General features: G+C 40.3%; 1 protein-coding gene across 1 annotated transcript in view; it reads left to right on the top strand.

Annotated features, from left to right (window-relative positions):
* The first annotated feature begins 7330 nt into the window (after nt 1-7330).
* LOC149277652 (12S rRNA N(4)-cytidine methyltransferase METTL15-like) overlaps nt 7331-17067 on the top strand; it is a 54779-nt gene continuing 45042 nt past the window's right edge. Inside the window, exon 1 of the mRNA XM_089502630.1 lies at nt 7331-7522. Within this exon, the coding sequence (XP_089358756.1) occupies nt 7331-7522 (192 nt within the window). The remainder of the gene's footprint in view (nt 7523-17067) is intronic.

The raw sequence follows: 17067 nt of genomic DNA, 5'->3' as shown, positions 1-17067 counted from the left end.
TAAAGCCCTGCCCCTAGCCACACCTCTAACCACGCCCCCATAAACAAAGGCATCCCTTTATGGCCCTTTGAAATGCTGGGAGGGATGGCCAGAAGGGCGCCACCAACTAGGTTTTTTTTAACCCCTTCATGTGACCTCTCCTTACAATATTTACGGCTGTCCATGTCGCCCGCCGGTCCTGCTGTTAGTTTGGGGATCCCCTAGCATGGGATAGAAACACGTTGGGAGCCATTGGGCTATACATACTGGGTGCTGCTGGGACCATATGGCTACTTTATAGAAAAAGCATAGAGCAGGGCTGCATTGCAATCAGGTCTGCCCTCCATTCCTGTTATTATTCGGTCACCCTACTGTATGCATACACTACGGGTGGTGTGCCCTGTTTATGGCAAATCAGTTTACTGGGTGAGGGTATTTATATGGGTTTGTGTTGCAGGTTTTTGCACTTGTTTAGGACTCACGTCTATAACCAGCAGACTTCGGATCCTATTTGATATCGCTTCTGACTCAACTTGCCATTAATGCTTTGCTAGACTGCTTCTTGCCCCTGACCACCTGCTTCTGACCTCATTTTCAATCCTATCTCAACCCCAGGGTTGATTTTGATGGGTCATACAAGGTTGTCAGCCTTGCAAGGGCCAGGGTGGCTCAAAATTGGGTGACCTGATACATTTTGTTTTTGGAACTCAGGACTGCTCAGCCCTCGTATATCACTGGCATATCGACATGCCCTTCCGGAACCTTCCCTTACGCAGTGAGCCAACCTAAGACACAAACTCGGAACATCTCCATTGCTGTGCTTGGCCAGGTCATCATCATCGAATAACTGTGGTGAGAATAATCATAAAAGCGTGGCCTCCGACACTGACCATGTTGCCTATTTTATGCAGAAAGAGGAATCCAACGAATGGAACCTCCAATGGCATAGTAGCCCACGTGCCACCTTGGGTGCAGAATACAGAGTGTACATAGAGGAGATCTGACCCAGCCAACTTAGGCAAGGACCAGCTAAGGTAACTAGACCAGCCATGCCGAGAAGTCATGACTACCCCTACCTCGTAATTACCCCACTTCGCCCCTTTTTGTTGTGTAGAATTTGTAGGTACCCCACGCCTTGGATCCATAATCTCCTTAAGAGTTTAAAGCCAGTTTATATAATTAATTAACCAAAGAGTGTTTTATCATGGACATATATAAAGTCAACTATTATTATTATTATTATTATTATTTCTTTTTAGCCAACATATCCCTGAAACTTAATCTAAATGGAAACATTTTTTTGTGGTTATCGAATTTAAAATGTGCTAATAAAGATCGCAGGACTTTCCGTAATCGTGTCAAATACTTTATTTCCCTTCGTCAGATGAATGATGATTTAGACAACCCCTTCCAGGCACAAAGCGGATTTGGAATCTCTCGCCCATAAATGTATTACCTAAACTAAGGATTAGATACGGGATGAAGGAAACCTCATGAGCACATCAATAATGCACGAAGAAGAAGGAAGGGTGCAGCCACGAATAGACCTATTATCTGAAATCCAAGTGTCCGCTGAAATTAGCCGCTTTTGACGATTATGATGGGGAAATCCATTTTTTTTTCCTGTGGGCTGAGGTGTTGTTTTTAGCCGATATTATGTGGAGGAGGGGAAATATTGTGTTTACCAGGGATAGCCCTAAATCTCACAATGTCATTGACTCGCTGAACCTGTTAGCGGGGCTGGCGTGTGGGATGCGGAGAGCAGCTGTTGATGATGAGATACTTGCTGGAGCGCTGGCTCTACACACGTAGATACCACCCTCATATCCCGGGGGGGGGGGGAATGTGGGGGCCAAGCGTCTATTGAATGCAAATCTCTCTTTCTAAAGGGACTCATTTGGGGATATCCTGAAAATGATTAATGGATGTGTACACAGGATCAGACTTTAATTTTTCAAACCAATTTAACCTCTGCTCTGCCGTAGGAGCTTGTAATCAATTAACATGTACAGATCAGACGTGTGTTTGCTTGTGAGAGGGGCTGTTGATTTAAATGGCTTGTGTTTCAAAGTGGAAAGCCCCACTGGTATTGTCACACATGCCAATCATAAAAGAGAAATTAACAGATGCGTTCCACGTAAGTAGTCTATTCATCACATTGCCATGTGTCCAATGTATTGTCTACTGAGGAGTCAACATATCTCAGCAATTAAAAATATGAATGTTAATCACTAAGACAACATGAAATCGTGTTAAAATTCTAAATAAGCATATTAGGAATGTCATCGTCTATTAGATGTTAGATCGGGAAGCAAATGGCCAAAAAGGGACACCTGATTCAGGAGTGTGGATAGAGGATTGGACTGCATAGGGTCAGGGCTTTACCCGGATCATTAAGAGAAAATAATTATAGGGCCCCCATATATAACACATATAATAAATAGAATTATTATGCATACCCTTGTATAGACCTCTCCCGTGGCCCGATTTAATTCTGCAGTGTCTGGGCGCTGCCAGTTTGAGTGACGCCGGGGGTAAGAGTTGGGAGGTATGCTGGCATTTTACATTTTTCTTCTCACCTAGTGTGCACCTGGGCATTTCCATCCAGTGGGCGCACGCCGCAGTACCTGATGTGAGTATGGGGCATTGTTGACCAGTGGCCCACCGGCATTTGCCCGATGTGCCACATGGACAGACCTCCAAGAACACCATACTATGAAGCTGTGCCAGCTAGGGACAATCCTCCATAGTGTCAATGGGCCTGCTATTGTAACGGGAACACTGACCAGTGGGGCGATTGGGAACCTGATTGCCCAAATATGGTAACCTGCCTCATCAGGCCTAAGTATGCCCTTGCCAACTCCAATATAATATTGGATACTTATATGATTATATATATATATATATATATATATATATATATATAGATATCATATTCATATAACTATTCTTAATTGTATATATATATATATATATATATATGGAAAGTATCAATGTTTAGTGTTTGTGTGCTTTGATTGATCACCAGATGATTGAAACATTGTGACAGTGTATCAATGTAGCGCACGGTTCTGACACGGAACCTATTGTGACAGCTGCTTGTTGTACGGAAGCCCTTATTACAGTTACGCCACCGGCTCCATGTGAGGTCTTGTACTTCCTGCCCTCATCAGCTGGAGCAAACCCTCATACACACAGCGACCTGCCTGACGCGCCAGTAAGTGGATAATTGCCCTCTGCTTATGTAGGTTTAACCCCTTTGTTTCCTGAGGGACAAGTGATGTGTTTGTATGAAACGTACAACCCAGATGCAATACGGGCAGAGTCACTCATACAACATACATGTCAGTAACAGGCATGCAGTGTATGTGTCTACAGGCAATTTAATGCACTGGTTTCCCATGCGTGTCCCTAATAAAGCGAGATATTTTGCTGTAAATATTCCCTATAAAGTGATTTTTGTGCATTTAAAGGCACAGTCCCCTCCTTTTGTCATACACGTTCCAGTTTGCCTAAGAACCCAGCAGTGGTTTGTTCATGAACACCCTAATGTTTCGTTTGAAATGATAAATTAGAATTATATTCTTTGTTACATAAACCAATAAACCAGAAAGGGGTAGGGGTCACAGCAACAGAACGTGGGACCATCTAAATGAGCTGACCTTGAGAGTATTAACCCTTTAATTGCCCACGGCGAGGATTCTGTGTCGTGATTTGCCAGATGTGGCACTGATACCGGTCTCCATGGAAACCTTGACTTATCATTATTAAAAGATACACTTAACTGAGTCACCTGCATTCAAGCAGGGACATTAATCATAACCTACTGGCAGCCAAAGCACCAATGGGTTGTCTTACATATGACCACAGCAGTGTAGAATAGGAAGGAGTGCGTTCCAGACTCTGTGACAGTGAGAATCAGCGCCTTCACTCTTGGGCAAACACCCTGAAATTTTCCAGGTATGACAATAGCCATAAATACAAATTAACAAAAACAAGGTAAAAAAAAAACTAAAAACATAGACTGTCCGGTAGAAGATGTAAGGAAATTACAAAGCCGCATCTCTGACGTGATGCATCAGAAGATGCAAGAGGATTTGTTTGTCTTGTGGCATACTCATCAAAAATGTAAGGTCTCTGGCTGAAAATCAACCACAGAGCCAGAGGATGAAGATTACATGATGCCCCCAATATAGCTTTACTGATTTTTGTTTGTAATTTTTCGAAACAAACCAAAAAACTGTTTAGTGATGTAGCCGCCCCGTTAAGTCATCCTTTGGCTTACCAGCAGCTAGACAGATGATTGATGCTACCAGTAGCTACAGCAATGCATATGATGACCACCACCGTGTAAAGCTGTAGCCAACACATCCAGAAAGTAGGTCCTGCGTGCACGTAGGACGTTATACTGGAACGCCCTCAAGTACTACATTTTTATATGGTCTCAGCATCCCATATTATCAATTGGATCAGAAATGCAGCGCAGGCGGTGTTAATGTTGTAAATTATTTGTCCTGGAAACGGCTAAATTTTAATGGAACATTTTTATAGGCGTACAGAGGCTGTTTATCACAATTGATTCTTAGAAAACCCCTTTGCACCTAGAAATGTCCTTGTTTTCCAGCCAAGTGACCCCAAACTTTTCTTTTGAAGGGTACTGTGTGTGTGTATGTATGTATGTATGTATGTGTATATATATATATATATATATATATATATATATATATATATACACACACACACACACACTTTTGGTAGCAGCAAAGAACAATTTTAATATTAATTTATATTTTTAATTATTTAGGTACATTTGTCCTTAAACTGTCCTTTAAATATTAAAGTATTTGGAAAGTAACCAGAGTGTAGAAAAGGCATAATATGTTTCTTTAGTATATCACTGCACACGGCTGTACGTCTAATGGTACTATTTAGAGGATAAAGTGTTACTAGGTGTGGACTGCGATGACGTGTGTGGAAGGCGAATGGAGAAATTCCGCTAGCTAACAACAAGCAGAGACACCAAAACACACAGTAATGACACCAAATAATTGAGTCGCTGCAGGAAGTGGGTGTAAGAGGTGAGAGAACACAAATGCTGTTTGCTGGCTCAATTAATGAGAAGAAGTTTGGTGTCTGGAGCTATAAATTGAGATATGGGGGTGGCATACGCTGTATCGTCTAAGATGCCACTTTGAGACATTAGTACAAGTTTCTGACTTTATAGACAAAAATATAGAACTGACTTTGCCTTAACTGTCTCTTGGCCTCTTAATCCCAGTTTCTGATTAAAAGAGCATTCCATAATTTAAGTCGCTCACATAATTGATTTATCAACTTTATTTAGCTTCCCATAGCAGTTCACGGCATCTGATGTCCATATATATGTAATAAAGAAGGCAAAGTGAAGTAATGACCCCCGGTGTATCAATCTTGTGAACGCACTCTCTAGCTCGTTGCAACTGTGAATTATTCATGCTTTTATAGTACATTTTATACATAATTAAAAGGTGTGACTTACTTATCATTAAGTAGTGAATCATTCCAACACCAGAAACGCCATTAATTTTCTTTAAAAAAAAAAAACAACAAAGAAACAAAATTGGCTCTGTGTTCCCTTATGTATTGATTCGTGATCCTTAATCAGAAAGCGTATTAGAGCCGCTGCCACGTTTAAGCGTCTGAGGGTCGAGTTCGGCAACGTTTCCGTTATTAAAAGGGTTAGATATGTTCTCAAAGCTCTCGGAGTCGGAAAACATGAGACATGCTGCAGTTCTTTTTGTATATTCCCCAATGACTTTTTGTGGCTAAAAGTAACAATGTGTAGTTTGGGGCTAATCCAAGTAGTTTTTGGCTCTTAACATTTTTACCTTTTCCACTGGATTGTTTGTGCTGATACATATATAGATGAATCGAGGACTGCGTTCGTATTCCGCGTGGCAGTGGGTGCTAAATACTGTTCTTTTCCAGTTTCTCCAGGAAATTTCCTCATATTGATCTAGATCCAGTTATTATTTCAATAAATGTTTAAATAAATAATAAATTCCATGTTTCATCCAGAATCACAAACAGACCTCTTTACTGATTTACGACCAAGACTCTGCCCCCCCCCCAATATGGCCCCTTTATTGCTCCATGTTTTTATGAGAGCCAATTGTTTTGGTGCAGCCTTTTGGGGTTAATAATATCAATTATCCATTTTTGCCTCTTCTTTGTGTTGCTTTAAAATAAAATATATGCATATTCCCCAGCCACAGATTCTCGAATGAAAGAACGAGATGAGTCACTGTCTACTGTTAAATCCTACCAGAAAATGTATAATTGAATTTCTTTGCTAATTTAATTTATTAGCCTATTTCATGCTGTTTTCTTAAAATTAACCTTTTCCTTATCGAATGGGTGTCCTTCGAAGCAAATCATTAACCGGGATCATCACCAGTGGCGAGCTTCCCTTGGTGTTTCTTGGATAAAATGTCATGCTAGCATATCGGGTTAATGTAATATTCTTAAAATACTTTTTGATATGTGTTAATAAAGCACAACTTGATGCAGCGAAGGAAATGAGAAGAATAGTGATAAAAAAGCAAGGAAATACAAGGAAAAGTTGCTTTATAGGTATATCTTTCTCCAGCAAGACCAAGTATGGTTTAAGGTCTTACAGGAGGTAGAATGATGGACAGAACAGATGGGCAAAATGGCTCTTTTCTGCCATCAAGGTCTGTTTCTATTCATCAAAAGAAGTTACCAGGCAGCTCCCGGAATTGGACTTCAGGATTGGGAAACGTTGACGTTGTCCGGTTCTAACAGTCCTTGTAGTTTCGTCCACTTCTCCAGACTGACGCCATTGCGTTGCTGCCTGTTGTATTAGCGTGACTTAGTGTATGTCAATGCTTCTGCTAGGAAAGAACCAAACCACTAACACCAGTCCTCTTTTTGGTTTGTAAGCAACGCACAACCATAATATCATATTTATAGATGGTGTCCAACACTTGGGTAGATGTTTATTATTATGTTTATTTTTTTATGAGGAAGCCATCAGCCATGTTGGCCACTTTGTCCAACATCAGTTGTCCAAAGTGTTCTAGTTTTTTGAAGGAAAAGATGTTCAAATCTCACATCTATACCACAAATACGCAGAGATTTACACGATTCTGTTTATTATTGTAATTAAGCATTCTTGGTCCTAAACAGCATGTTATTGGGCGTTCCTTACTGGGGTACCGATGGAACACACATCACCCATATGGGACCAGCTAGATGTGCTTGAGGATCATGACGGAGAAATCCTGATATGATCATACGTTATGATCTGTTTTATTCAGAATTGAACTTTTTTCCTCCTGTCTTCAGCGTCATGCAGTCTTTGCTTAGGCTTAGCATCTGCGGAAAATGCAGTGGATTTCCGAGACGTGCTATTTGTACAACTGTATCAATCAGACAGTCCCAGCATACACCCCAGCCTGTGGACGTGAATGGCTGGAAACCATTACACCTGCCAGTGATGGTAAACGAAGTCGTTGACTGCTTGTCACCACAGGAAGGTCAGGTGAGTCCCTGTTACATTCCAGTAGCATTTGGTCCTTCAATCTGTGATTGGTAATCTATAGAATAGAAATGTCTTGTGTTTACATATAATATATTTTGTTAGTTTGTTTATTGCTGAACATAACCTCATTTGAAACAATGTGGTTAATATTTCAACAACAGTTCTGGTGCAAATTTTTAAGCATTGTCTTATCGGCACCGCTACCAATTAAGTAATCCAGTGAGCAGCAAAATTCAGCTGGTTTCTATGGTGTTAAAGCTACATTTAACTGTTAGAAACATAGAATTGGATGGCCGGTAAGAACCATTCGGTCCATCCAGACCGCCATTTCGTTCTGCCTTATCTCATATTCATGATAACATTTCGCCTGTTCCATGCATTTCTATATAAAACGCCTACCACTTCGGCTGGGAGACTCTTCCATTTCTCTCTCACCCTGTCAGTAAAGTAGAACCGCCTTACAATACATCTAAGCCGCCGATCATCTAGTTTTAGATCATGACCTCGTGTTCTAACATTTCTCCCCCTTTTAAATATTGAATATCCCTTCTGTACTTAGATGTTATACGGTGTCACATATTCCTTTTTGACAATATTTGTGTAAGAGCAGCAGTGTTGTAAGGCAAGGAGTCACAGATGGGTTTAATGTAAGCGCAGACATGACCAGGGATCTTTAGACACACATGATATATTGTAGCTTTTAAACATACAGCAATGCCTTCTTTATCAGGGAAGAGTGACATAAACTTGGTTGGCGCCGCCATACCTTCCTTGAGTGAAATCTGCGCCGTGTCTTGGTGCGGAATGCCGCTAGGTTAATGGATCTGCATTGTACCCAGCGGTGTCTGGTCCTTGCTTTTGGCCTAGATGCATAGACATAAAACAGGTGTGATTGTAACGTTCTAGGTAAGGATCTACGATGCAGGACCTCTAAGCCCATAGCAAAACAACACACTGGGTGTAGACAGAAATGCAATACCAAATCAGGGAATAGATGTTTAATTCGGAGTCATGAACTAGCCAAGGATCGTACGCGGGAACAGCAGTGTAAACGATATTCATAGTCAGAAACAAGCCAAGGGTCATACATGGACAGGAAAAAAGCCAGAGGAGCTCAGATGGCGTTGCGGGACACTGCGAGAGCCAATGAAGCTTCAAAAAGAGAGCAGCGGTCACTCAAGGTGGGGGCTCACACCGGGGGTCTTACAGCAATCGGTTGTTTTGTGTTGTAATATAAAGATAGGGAGCGTCACTAATTAAAAAACAAACAAATACTAAATAAATAATAAATTTCTTTGCTGGCTAATATTCTATGCAAAAACAGGCATTTAAGGAAACTCCCTGAAATACCTATGAATTTGGGAATTATTTAATGCTTTAGGCAACCGGCTTATTACGTTGTACGTATAATGACTACTCATGAATTTGATTGTCATTCATTTATTCTATGCATAGTAGAAAAAACATTCGCGTATAAAGCTGCCCAATACGGGGCATTATTACGGAAGCAGGATTACAGAGCGTAGTTGAAGTTCACTTTCTCTGCTGTGCGATACGATAATGAATTCAGAGTTTGCTCGGTGCTGTACGTACGCAGCATGCGCGTGTGTGTGAAGCCTGACTGCCTACGTCCTTGTCGAGTTGCCGCGTTTCCGCTGTGCTGACGGCTGAAGCCCAAAGTCTGCTCACCTTTCTGTGTGTCTGGTGCAGAACGTACGTCAGACGCCGCGGAGATGGGACAGACTTTTAAGATCGGGAGTGAGTGGGCTGAAAGCAAAGCCTCATAGGTGATTTCTTCTGCAGCTTCCTCCAGATGCGGCTTCCCTCGGTTTATAAATTGACGGGGTTTTTTTTGCGTAGTGTGGGTGTATGCGCATATTTGGAGATCGTTATATTCCCGTCCTTTTGTGTCTGGTTTGATTTGGAGGCACAGATTGTGCTAGTCCTTGCAAATCTACGGAGTAAAAAAACAGGTGGGGGGGATATGTTAATGTTCAGGAGTAGATGCGTATATAGTGCTTGTCCTATATCTTGTAGCTGTGGCATCTTTTAACTCATTGTGTGCTGGAGGGGATGCCCTCTTTGGGCATTAAAGTGATCGTTCGTTGTTTTATTTTTGTAACATCCTGATTATATGAAAGCACTCCGATTCTGTTATGGTATCAAAGAGGTCCAGGGGCTACGGGAACTCCTGCCACTGCAGGGAAATCTATGCCTCTAATGCATATATCAAGACCCTGAAAACCTACTGAGAGGGAAAGCAGGGGCCAATCACCAGTGGGGCAAAAGAAGCATTTGACCCAGGGCAAACTTTCTGCTTACTTCTGTCCTTAATACCGTACATTTACTTGCACTGTAGAGAAGTGCTGGGTGTTATGGTCTTCCAAGTGAGGGCCACTTTGTCCATGGGAATCAATTCTTGCAGCAGGGATATGTGTAGAGATGTAGACGCCAAGGCAAGGCTCAGAGTCAGTGTCGGCTTCTCGAGCCAGCAGTCACAGGTGCAGAGATACTCTGTGCAAGTAGGAGCGTAGATCCATGAGTATGGAAGTCAGCGTGTATGAGTGCGTGTCTGTTAAGTGGCAGCATATCTGTGTGTGTATGCATTATGTCTTTATGTTTCTGTGTATATCATCTTAGCGGCATGAAGAAAGAAGCAATATCTCAGCTACTATGACATATGTAAAGATTTCTTTTATAATGTGTTGTCTGATAAATATGTTGTTACGATCCCCTATATTTATCTGTGGTCCCTTTACAACATGGGCTGACCACGCAAAGAGTGTGTATGGATTCTTTTAGGTACCCTATAGAATCTCTGAAAACCAACTCTGAACCTGACATTCTACACGTTGCGTAGGTATCATATAGAATAGCCTCACAGTTGAGTGTGTATAAATAGAATAAGAGACAATGAAGATGCATCAATGTAACTCAAAGCACTTAATCCCTGTTAATTGATGCTAAATCCTGTTCTTGATATCGCTTGCAACATGGCCTGAAGGTCTGTGAAAGGCGTAGGGCTCGGCAGTAAGAGAGCCTTGACTTCTGTCAAATTTACCATTGGCTTCCTGAATTTTTGTGTGAATTCTATAGCTGTATAAAGATATATTTCCCGGCTCATCAGAAACTGCATGTAAAAATATGAGAGGCAGGGGTAGGTTTCCTTTTTTCTGTAATTCTGCTGGTTTTAAATTTCCATAATAAATGATGAAATTTTAATTATGGTTACTTGACAAAACTGTATTTTCTATCTGACTTGTTAAGACAATTAATTAGCAGGTCCAATGCCCTGGTGCTTCTGAGTCATATACTACATGCTGGGTGCCAGTTCATGATGCAGTTTAGTTTTACTAGTGATGGCAACAGTACACTCCCTAAGTGCTCATGTTAACTGCTTTGTTTGGACAATCCGTACCCCAAGGTTAGCCGAGGGGGGGTCCCCTAATCTTAAATTTTGTGCCAAACACAACCCGATGGGCATAATTCTTGCATGTCTCTTGTTTTTTACTCCAGCGTTCGTTTGGTTTCTTCACCAGAGCTGTCCGCAAATCCCTATTCCACGGACCTTTTGAAAGATCACACAAGTGATATTTCGGTTTTCAGTTCTCAAAGACAGTGTTCAAGACGTCAAGTGCCAATGTATTTTTTATGTTTTTTGTTTTTTTTTAATCAATCAAAATAATAATAACAAAAAAAAAAAATGTTTTTAGTTGTACAGGCAAGAAAAGAGTCGTACTTCATCCTTGAGCTAATATCTAAGGAAGTCAATAACTACAAAAAAAATTAAGATAGAATCAAAAACACATATGGGGCCAGACAGAATATCCTGCAATAAAAACCATCAAACTACTCTACCTTTAAGGCAAATTCCTTTTGATTTGTTAGGCTATTTTTATTGGGATGTAATAAAAAAAATAAGAATGATGGTCAGTTTGAGAAATTGGGTTGGCAAAACATGATTTTGTGTTTTTGGTCTTTTAAGCACTGTCCATTTTACTAATCCGCTCTCCTCTATCAAACATTTTTTTTCCCATTTGGTCATTGAGAAGGTTAAATGCTACAAGCTTTTGGTAGCCAACGTTGCCTGAGATGCTGCTCATGTGCATTACTCAATGCTCCAACAGCAACAGCCTTCATGTGAACTATATGGTGGCCAGAGGGCCACCAATATAAAAGAGGTAGACCACGTGGCTGTGCAGAATGGTTCAACACCCCCAACCGTTTTAATCATCCTCCTCTATAACCCGAAGCTGGAGAATATTTCAGATATATTGGTTTTTTTTTTCCGTTTCATCAGCATTTCCAAAAGCAATATCCACTCGCAACGCAACAAAGCCAGTCTCTAACCCCATGGGTCTGGCGCGAGCGACATTTTCTGTTCATTACCACTCCACGGACGTCTACCATTTACGTAAGCCCATTGTCTTGTGGTGGTTATTTCATTTTTGGGCCATTTATACAGCATGAAGAACTTTTCTCGCAGGCAACATACACACACACACACACACGCGCGCGCACACAAAAGAACCCTATGCATATACGTTACTAAGCTTTACAGCTCTGTTATCTCTTACGGTCATCTAAAAATAACACAAGGCTTTTTGCAGAGAAGGTCGCAGAACTTGCTTTCTTTTTGATCTTGCATCCTTGCTAGTTCTTTGGATATTTCTTCTCCTGTTTGAAAAGTTTTGTGCCGAATGAGTCAGTGTACTGAGTCATAGGCGAGCATGAATCCTGCAGTGCTCTCGACTAATTGGAAACAGTTTCAAATTTAATTAAAGCATAGTTGTCAGTTCACCGTGGCTGACTGACATCCCACTGAAGAATTTTGTCTCTAGCAAGTTGTTTTAATTGTTTGGTATTTACTTTTATATGTTTATATGCTTGTCGGCAATGTTAATAATAATCTGTAACCATGAACTTTATGATAGTTGTTCGAGCTCTTTGTGTGTTCGGTAGCATTTAGAAATAGAATTCACAATAAAAACCCCCGCACACGGTGCCATTTAAAAATAATTCCTCTCTGCCATAGGGTCTCGATCGCTTACGGACCTTTCAGAAGACACGCACGGTGAAGCAGTTGTGAAGTTTTTATCTTAGGAAAATAATGGTAATTTGACAAATAAAAGGCAAAACGCCTTTTAATTCTATTCCGTGAGATTCTATTATATATGTGCTTCTTGGACGGAGACCTTACGGGACAATGGTGTCGGCATCTGCGGGTAGGAAGCCCCAGAATAAAGAGATGGTTCAACAAAGAATGGACATTGATAGAAACATATATATATATATATATATATATATATATATATATATATATATATATATATAGAATTTAAGAGCCAGATCAATATTTTTATTTAAGAACATGAGCATCTTTATCTTGTACCAGCATTTTACAACTTGAGCACCTGTGGACAATCACAGGTCTTCTGGTCTCCAAAAGAAATTGGGTCTATGAACAAGTCTGGAAGTCTGGACCCCCTATTCTGAAATGTTAAGGTTTTTGGTGTCATAATGGTTCCTGGATCGTAGTAGAGCTGTCTTGTAGCAAGACACGAGCTGTTTTGAGGCTGAGGGGGACCCAGAACTTCGATTATGGAGCCATGTGGAGAGCCATAGTCTCCCACTAAGAGAAGGTCCTTGCACGCATCTTTGTAGACGCTATCATAAACCGAAAGACTGAAAAAGAAAATGCATTTTGGCCAAATTGACTCCACCATGTACTCCCAGGCTTGCACTCCACCATGAGCCTGGCACAGCTAAAAATCTTATTAAGAAGGTATTAAGAACAGGACAGTAATTCCTAAATGATGGTTTGTTTATAGGAGAACTCAGACCCGCACGATTTAGCTCAGCTCTTGCCTTTTTGCTCATTTTGACTGCCACACAAACGAATAAAAACATTAAAAAGATCAGTTTCATGCGCGAGTAAAAATGTTAATACAGCAAACAAAGGTTACAAAATTCCTTGCGAGATTGACAGTAATTGCAGAGTGAGTGCCTGATAAGTGCCGCACGAGTAAATTAGCATTAATTTACAAATTAGGTAATAGCCATGCAATTGAGAAATATGTCTGATAAACAAGCTTTTGTTATGACTAACCAAATTGGGGCACCAATTTACAGCACAAATAGGAATTTCCACCCATACTTCACTAGCTTTAATGAGAACATCGTTCAAAATATAAAAAAGGCGTCTGATCATCATAGCAACCAGTAAAATGTTCCTGCTGATTGGACCCTCCTATTTTTAGCTATGATAAGTACCTTTTTTTTTAAACCTTGCCCAAGAATCACTATTTCAATGCTTTAATATTCTTTTTTTTATCGTTTATGTACAAAATAAAATAAAACATAATAATAAAAAAAATAAATATATAGTCATTTTATTTAAAAATAAATAAATAAAAAAAATTCATGTTCTAACAACAAGGCATTCAGCTGACGGTCTGCTTGTACCGTTACGTTAAGGTTGCCTGAGCACAATGGGTGTTATGTATAATGTATTGTTCTGGTGCAAACTGTTAGAAGTGGAGCAACCAGGAGAGAAATTACATCGGTTGCTATGGGGATTTCACAACTTTTCACCGCAGTTTCAGATAACCCCACACTGTTGGATGCAGTAGAGAAATAGAGAGAAACCCAAGGAATCTAAAGTAAAATTCTTATTTTTTTTTTGTAATCCCTTAAAGCAACAGTGCCATCAAAAACAGTATTTGTTTTTTATTTAATTTGACTTGATACTGTGTACAGGTATTTATTTTTGGATATATTCAGTTTATGATTTATATTCCTGTGCGCTGCCATTTTGGCATGATTAAGGGCAGTGTCTACCTCCTAACATGACAGTGCAGCACTTTCATCTCACTTTGTGGCAGCTGGGAATGAATAAAGGAGCTCAATAGGTTGTTGAGCTCAGTGTATGATTCGGGGTTCTAGTAAGTGTTGCTATGGGTATAACGGGGTACACAAAATACATCAAACATTAGAAAGAAGAACTGTAGAACAAGCAATAGTGAAAAGTTGGATACCAGATCAAATATGAGGGTGTTTTAACAAATCTACATGTAGGTTCAGCCAGACACACAGCAGGATGTAAACAAAGACCTGCTGTAATGATTGTAAAAATGCAGCACCATGGGAAATATGGGATGGGATAAATACCAGACTTTTCAATATCGTTTTCTGTATTATATACATATATATATGCTCTATTAAGCTGTGGTTTAAAATTCACGGGCGATTAAATTAGGGCTAGTGTTGTAGTGTCCCTTATACGTCAACTCCCAAGGCGAGCACCATGGCTTATTCCGAGTCTAAAACATGGAGGTCCATACACAGGCAGCTGTAAGGGCAATTGAGCGATAGGCAGGCCCTGCAGGGGTCAAAGCAGGTAGCGGGAAGACGTAAGACGGCTTAGCGAAGGAAGTATGTTGTTTGTGTTGGTGCTTAATGAGCACCTGGCTGAATACAGGTGCTAATCAGGCATCAAACAGTAATCACGCTGGGACGGTGAGACTGCAGTCATGGACAGCGGTGATTTCAAGGTTTAAGATTAAATATGCACTCCGTGGAGAGCTGGCTGCTGCTGATTTAAGATGCATGGATGCCTTGCGTTCAGAAACATACTTAAAGGGAATCCTACCATATTATTATTATTATTTATTACAAAAACAATACAATACATATATTCAAGGGGTATGACAAGACTAGAATTGACAGACTAAGACAAAACCATACATTAGGTGGAGAGAGCCCGGCTAACAAGCTTACAATCATGAGTAAAAAAAATAAGCTCTGATTTAATTTGCTGTGAATGTGAAAAAAATAAATAAATACATAAATATATATTTATTCCTTGTATATATTTCACTGTTATTTCCCATAAAGCTACATATTCAACATCGTCATGGAAGGTCTAATTTTTCAATCGGCTGTCCAATGAGCAGGAGTGTTGCATACCTCCCGGCCATCTCGAATTTTGGGGCTTTGTTCCACAGTCCATACCGTGAAACTTTTTAAAGTAGTTTACCCGGAGAGCTCCTTCTTTCGGGGGTGGCTTTGTAAAGTGTAGTTAGGAGTAATGGGAAAGTTGGCAGGAGTGGAAGCAGCCGAACACCATTTCCCTGCTAAGATAAAGTAAAATTTTACCTAGAGACCCAAGGAAGCAAGTCTTTACTTGGAGGCTCTGGGTCAAAGCCAGCTTGCTCGCCAGCAAATTTACAATAAGGATCTGAAACTCTTGGGAGGGGGCAGAAAAAGACAGTGTGTGTGCTTGTAGCATGACCAGGAAGGGCATATGATATGTAAAGTATAGGATACATTCAGGTAGGTGTTTCTTCCAAGAGCCATTCTTTGGAATTAAATTAAACAATAGTGAATAGTCAATGGGCTCTGTGTTTCAGAAATTAGCCACCTGAAATGTTTCAAAGTCAGCTTCCAGGAAATAGAGTTATAAAGGAATAGTTCCAAGAAATATTTATATTTAATATTTATGAGTAGTTCCAGGAGATCTGAAGTGTGTATGCACCAAGAGAGTGGCAGGGGGTGATATGAAATGTTTGGGGTCTGCGGTATTAAGAGACTCCATGGTGTTGAGACACTCCTATAACCTTTGTCGTTATTCCCTAATTCTCACTACAAGGAGAGAAGGTTGATGCTTCCCCAGTGCTTTTCCCCTAATATCTAGGATCTCACCTACTCAGAGACAGAAAGTGAGGTGGAAGTGCTGCGCTCTCATACTAGCGGAGGGGTCTAATGCCCTCGAAGATCCAAAATGGCAACACACAGGGATCTGCATAAAATTTATAATGAACACAGAAAAAATAATTCCCTATCGAAAAGCCGGATTAAACAAGGAATATTTCTTACTCTCTTGCCGTTTTTGTCTTCGTTGGTAATTATCTAAAAGAAAGTGACACCACCAAACGGTACTTTTCACGGCACTTGGTAATATCTTGCTATTGAAATTACTTTTATTACTGTTTTTTAAAGGGTGTGATAAATTAGAATTACCTCGCTTGGAATAAATGATTGCGCCACCCAATTTAATTAGCACAGAATTACTTTGCAAAATTGCCTTATCTTCTTTGTTGTTCCTGAACAAAAGTCACAACCTAATTTATATAATGAAGCCCAGCAGCTCTCACCCCAATCATACATTATTTTTTTTTTAATTTATTTTCTAACGAATAAGCTAAGCCATCTCATCATTATGTAACAGGATACCAAAGATAATACTTACTCCTCTGACAAAAGGTGCTGTCAGGAACTCAAAAGACTCGGTGTTCAACCTTCTGTTCTCCAAAGCCGACGCGAAACAGTCAGAGTATTATCATGTTAACAAGATCAAACACTCCGATTAAATGTTTAATATTGTTTTGTGCTGTGTTATGTTTTAGAGTTTTAGAGGGAAGATGAAAGACTCATAGATCCCCGTTACACTACGCATTTGTAAAGAGAGCAGCCAGGTGCCCAACATAGATACCAATGTTTTTCATTTCTGAGGTTTACGTTCCTGACGATTCTGAGATGACGGG

This window comes from Sceloporus occidentalis, unplaced genomic scaffold, assembly GCF_023333645.1.
Source record: "Sceloporus occidentalis isolate IW3139 unplaced genomic scaffold, rSceOcc1.0.p SCAF_207, whole genome shotgun sequence".
NCBI classification, from domain to species: domain Eukaryota; kingdom Metazoa; phylum Chordata; class Lepidosauria; order Squamata; family Phrynosomatidae; genus Sceloporus; species Sceloporus occidentalis.
The sequence above is the reverse complement of the archived record's forward strand: the minus strand, read 5'-3'. Positions and strand labels throughout refer to the sequence as shown.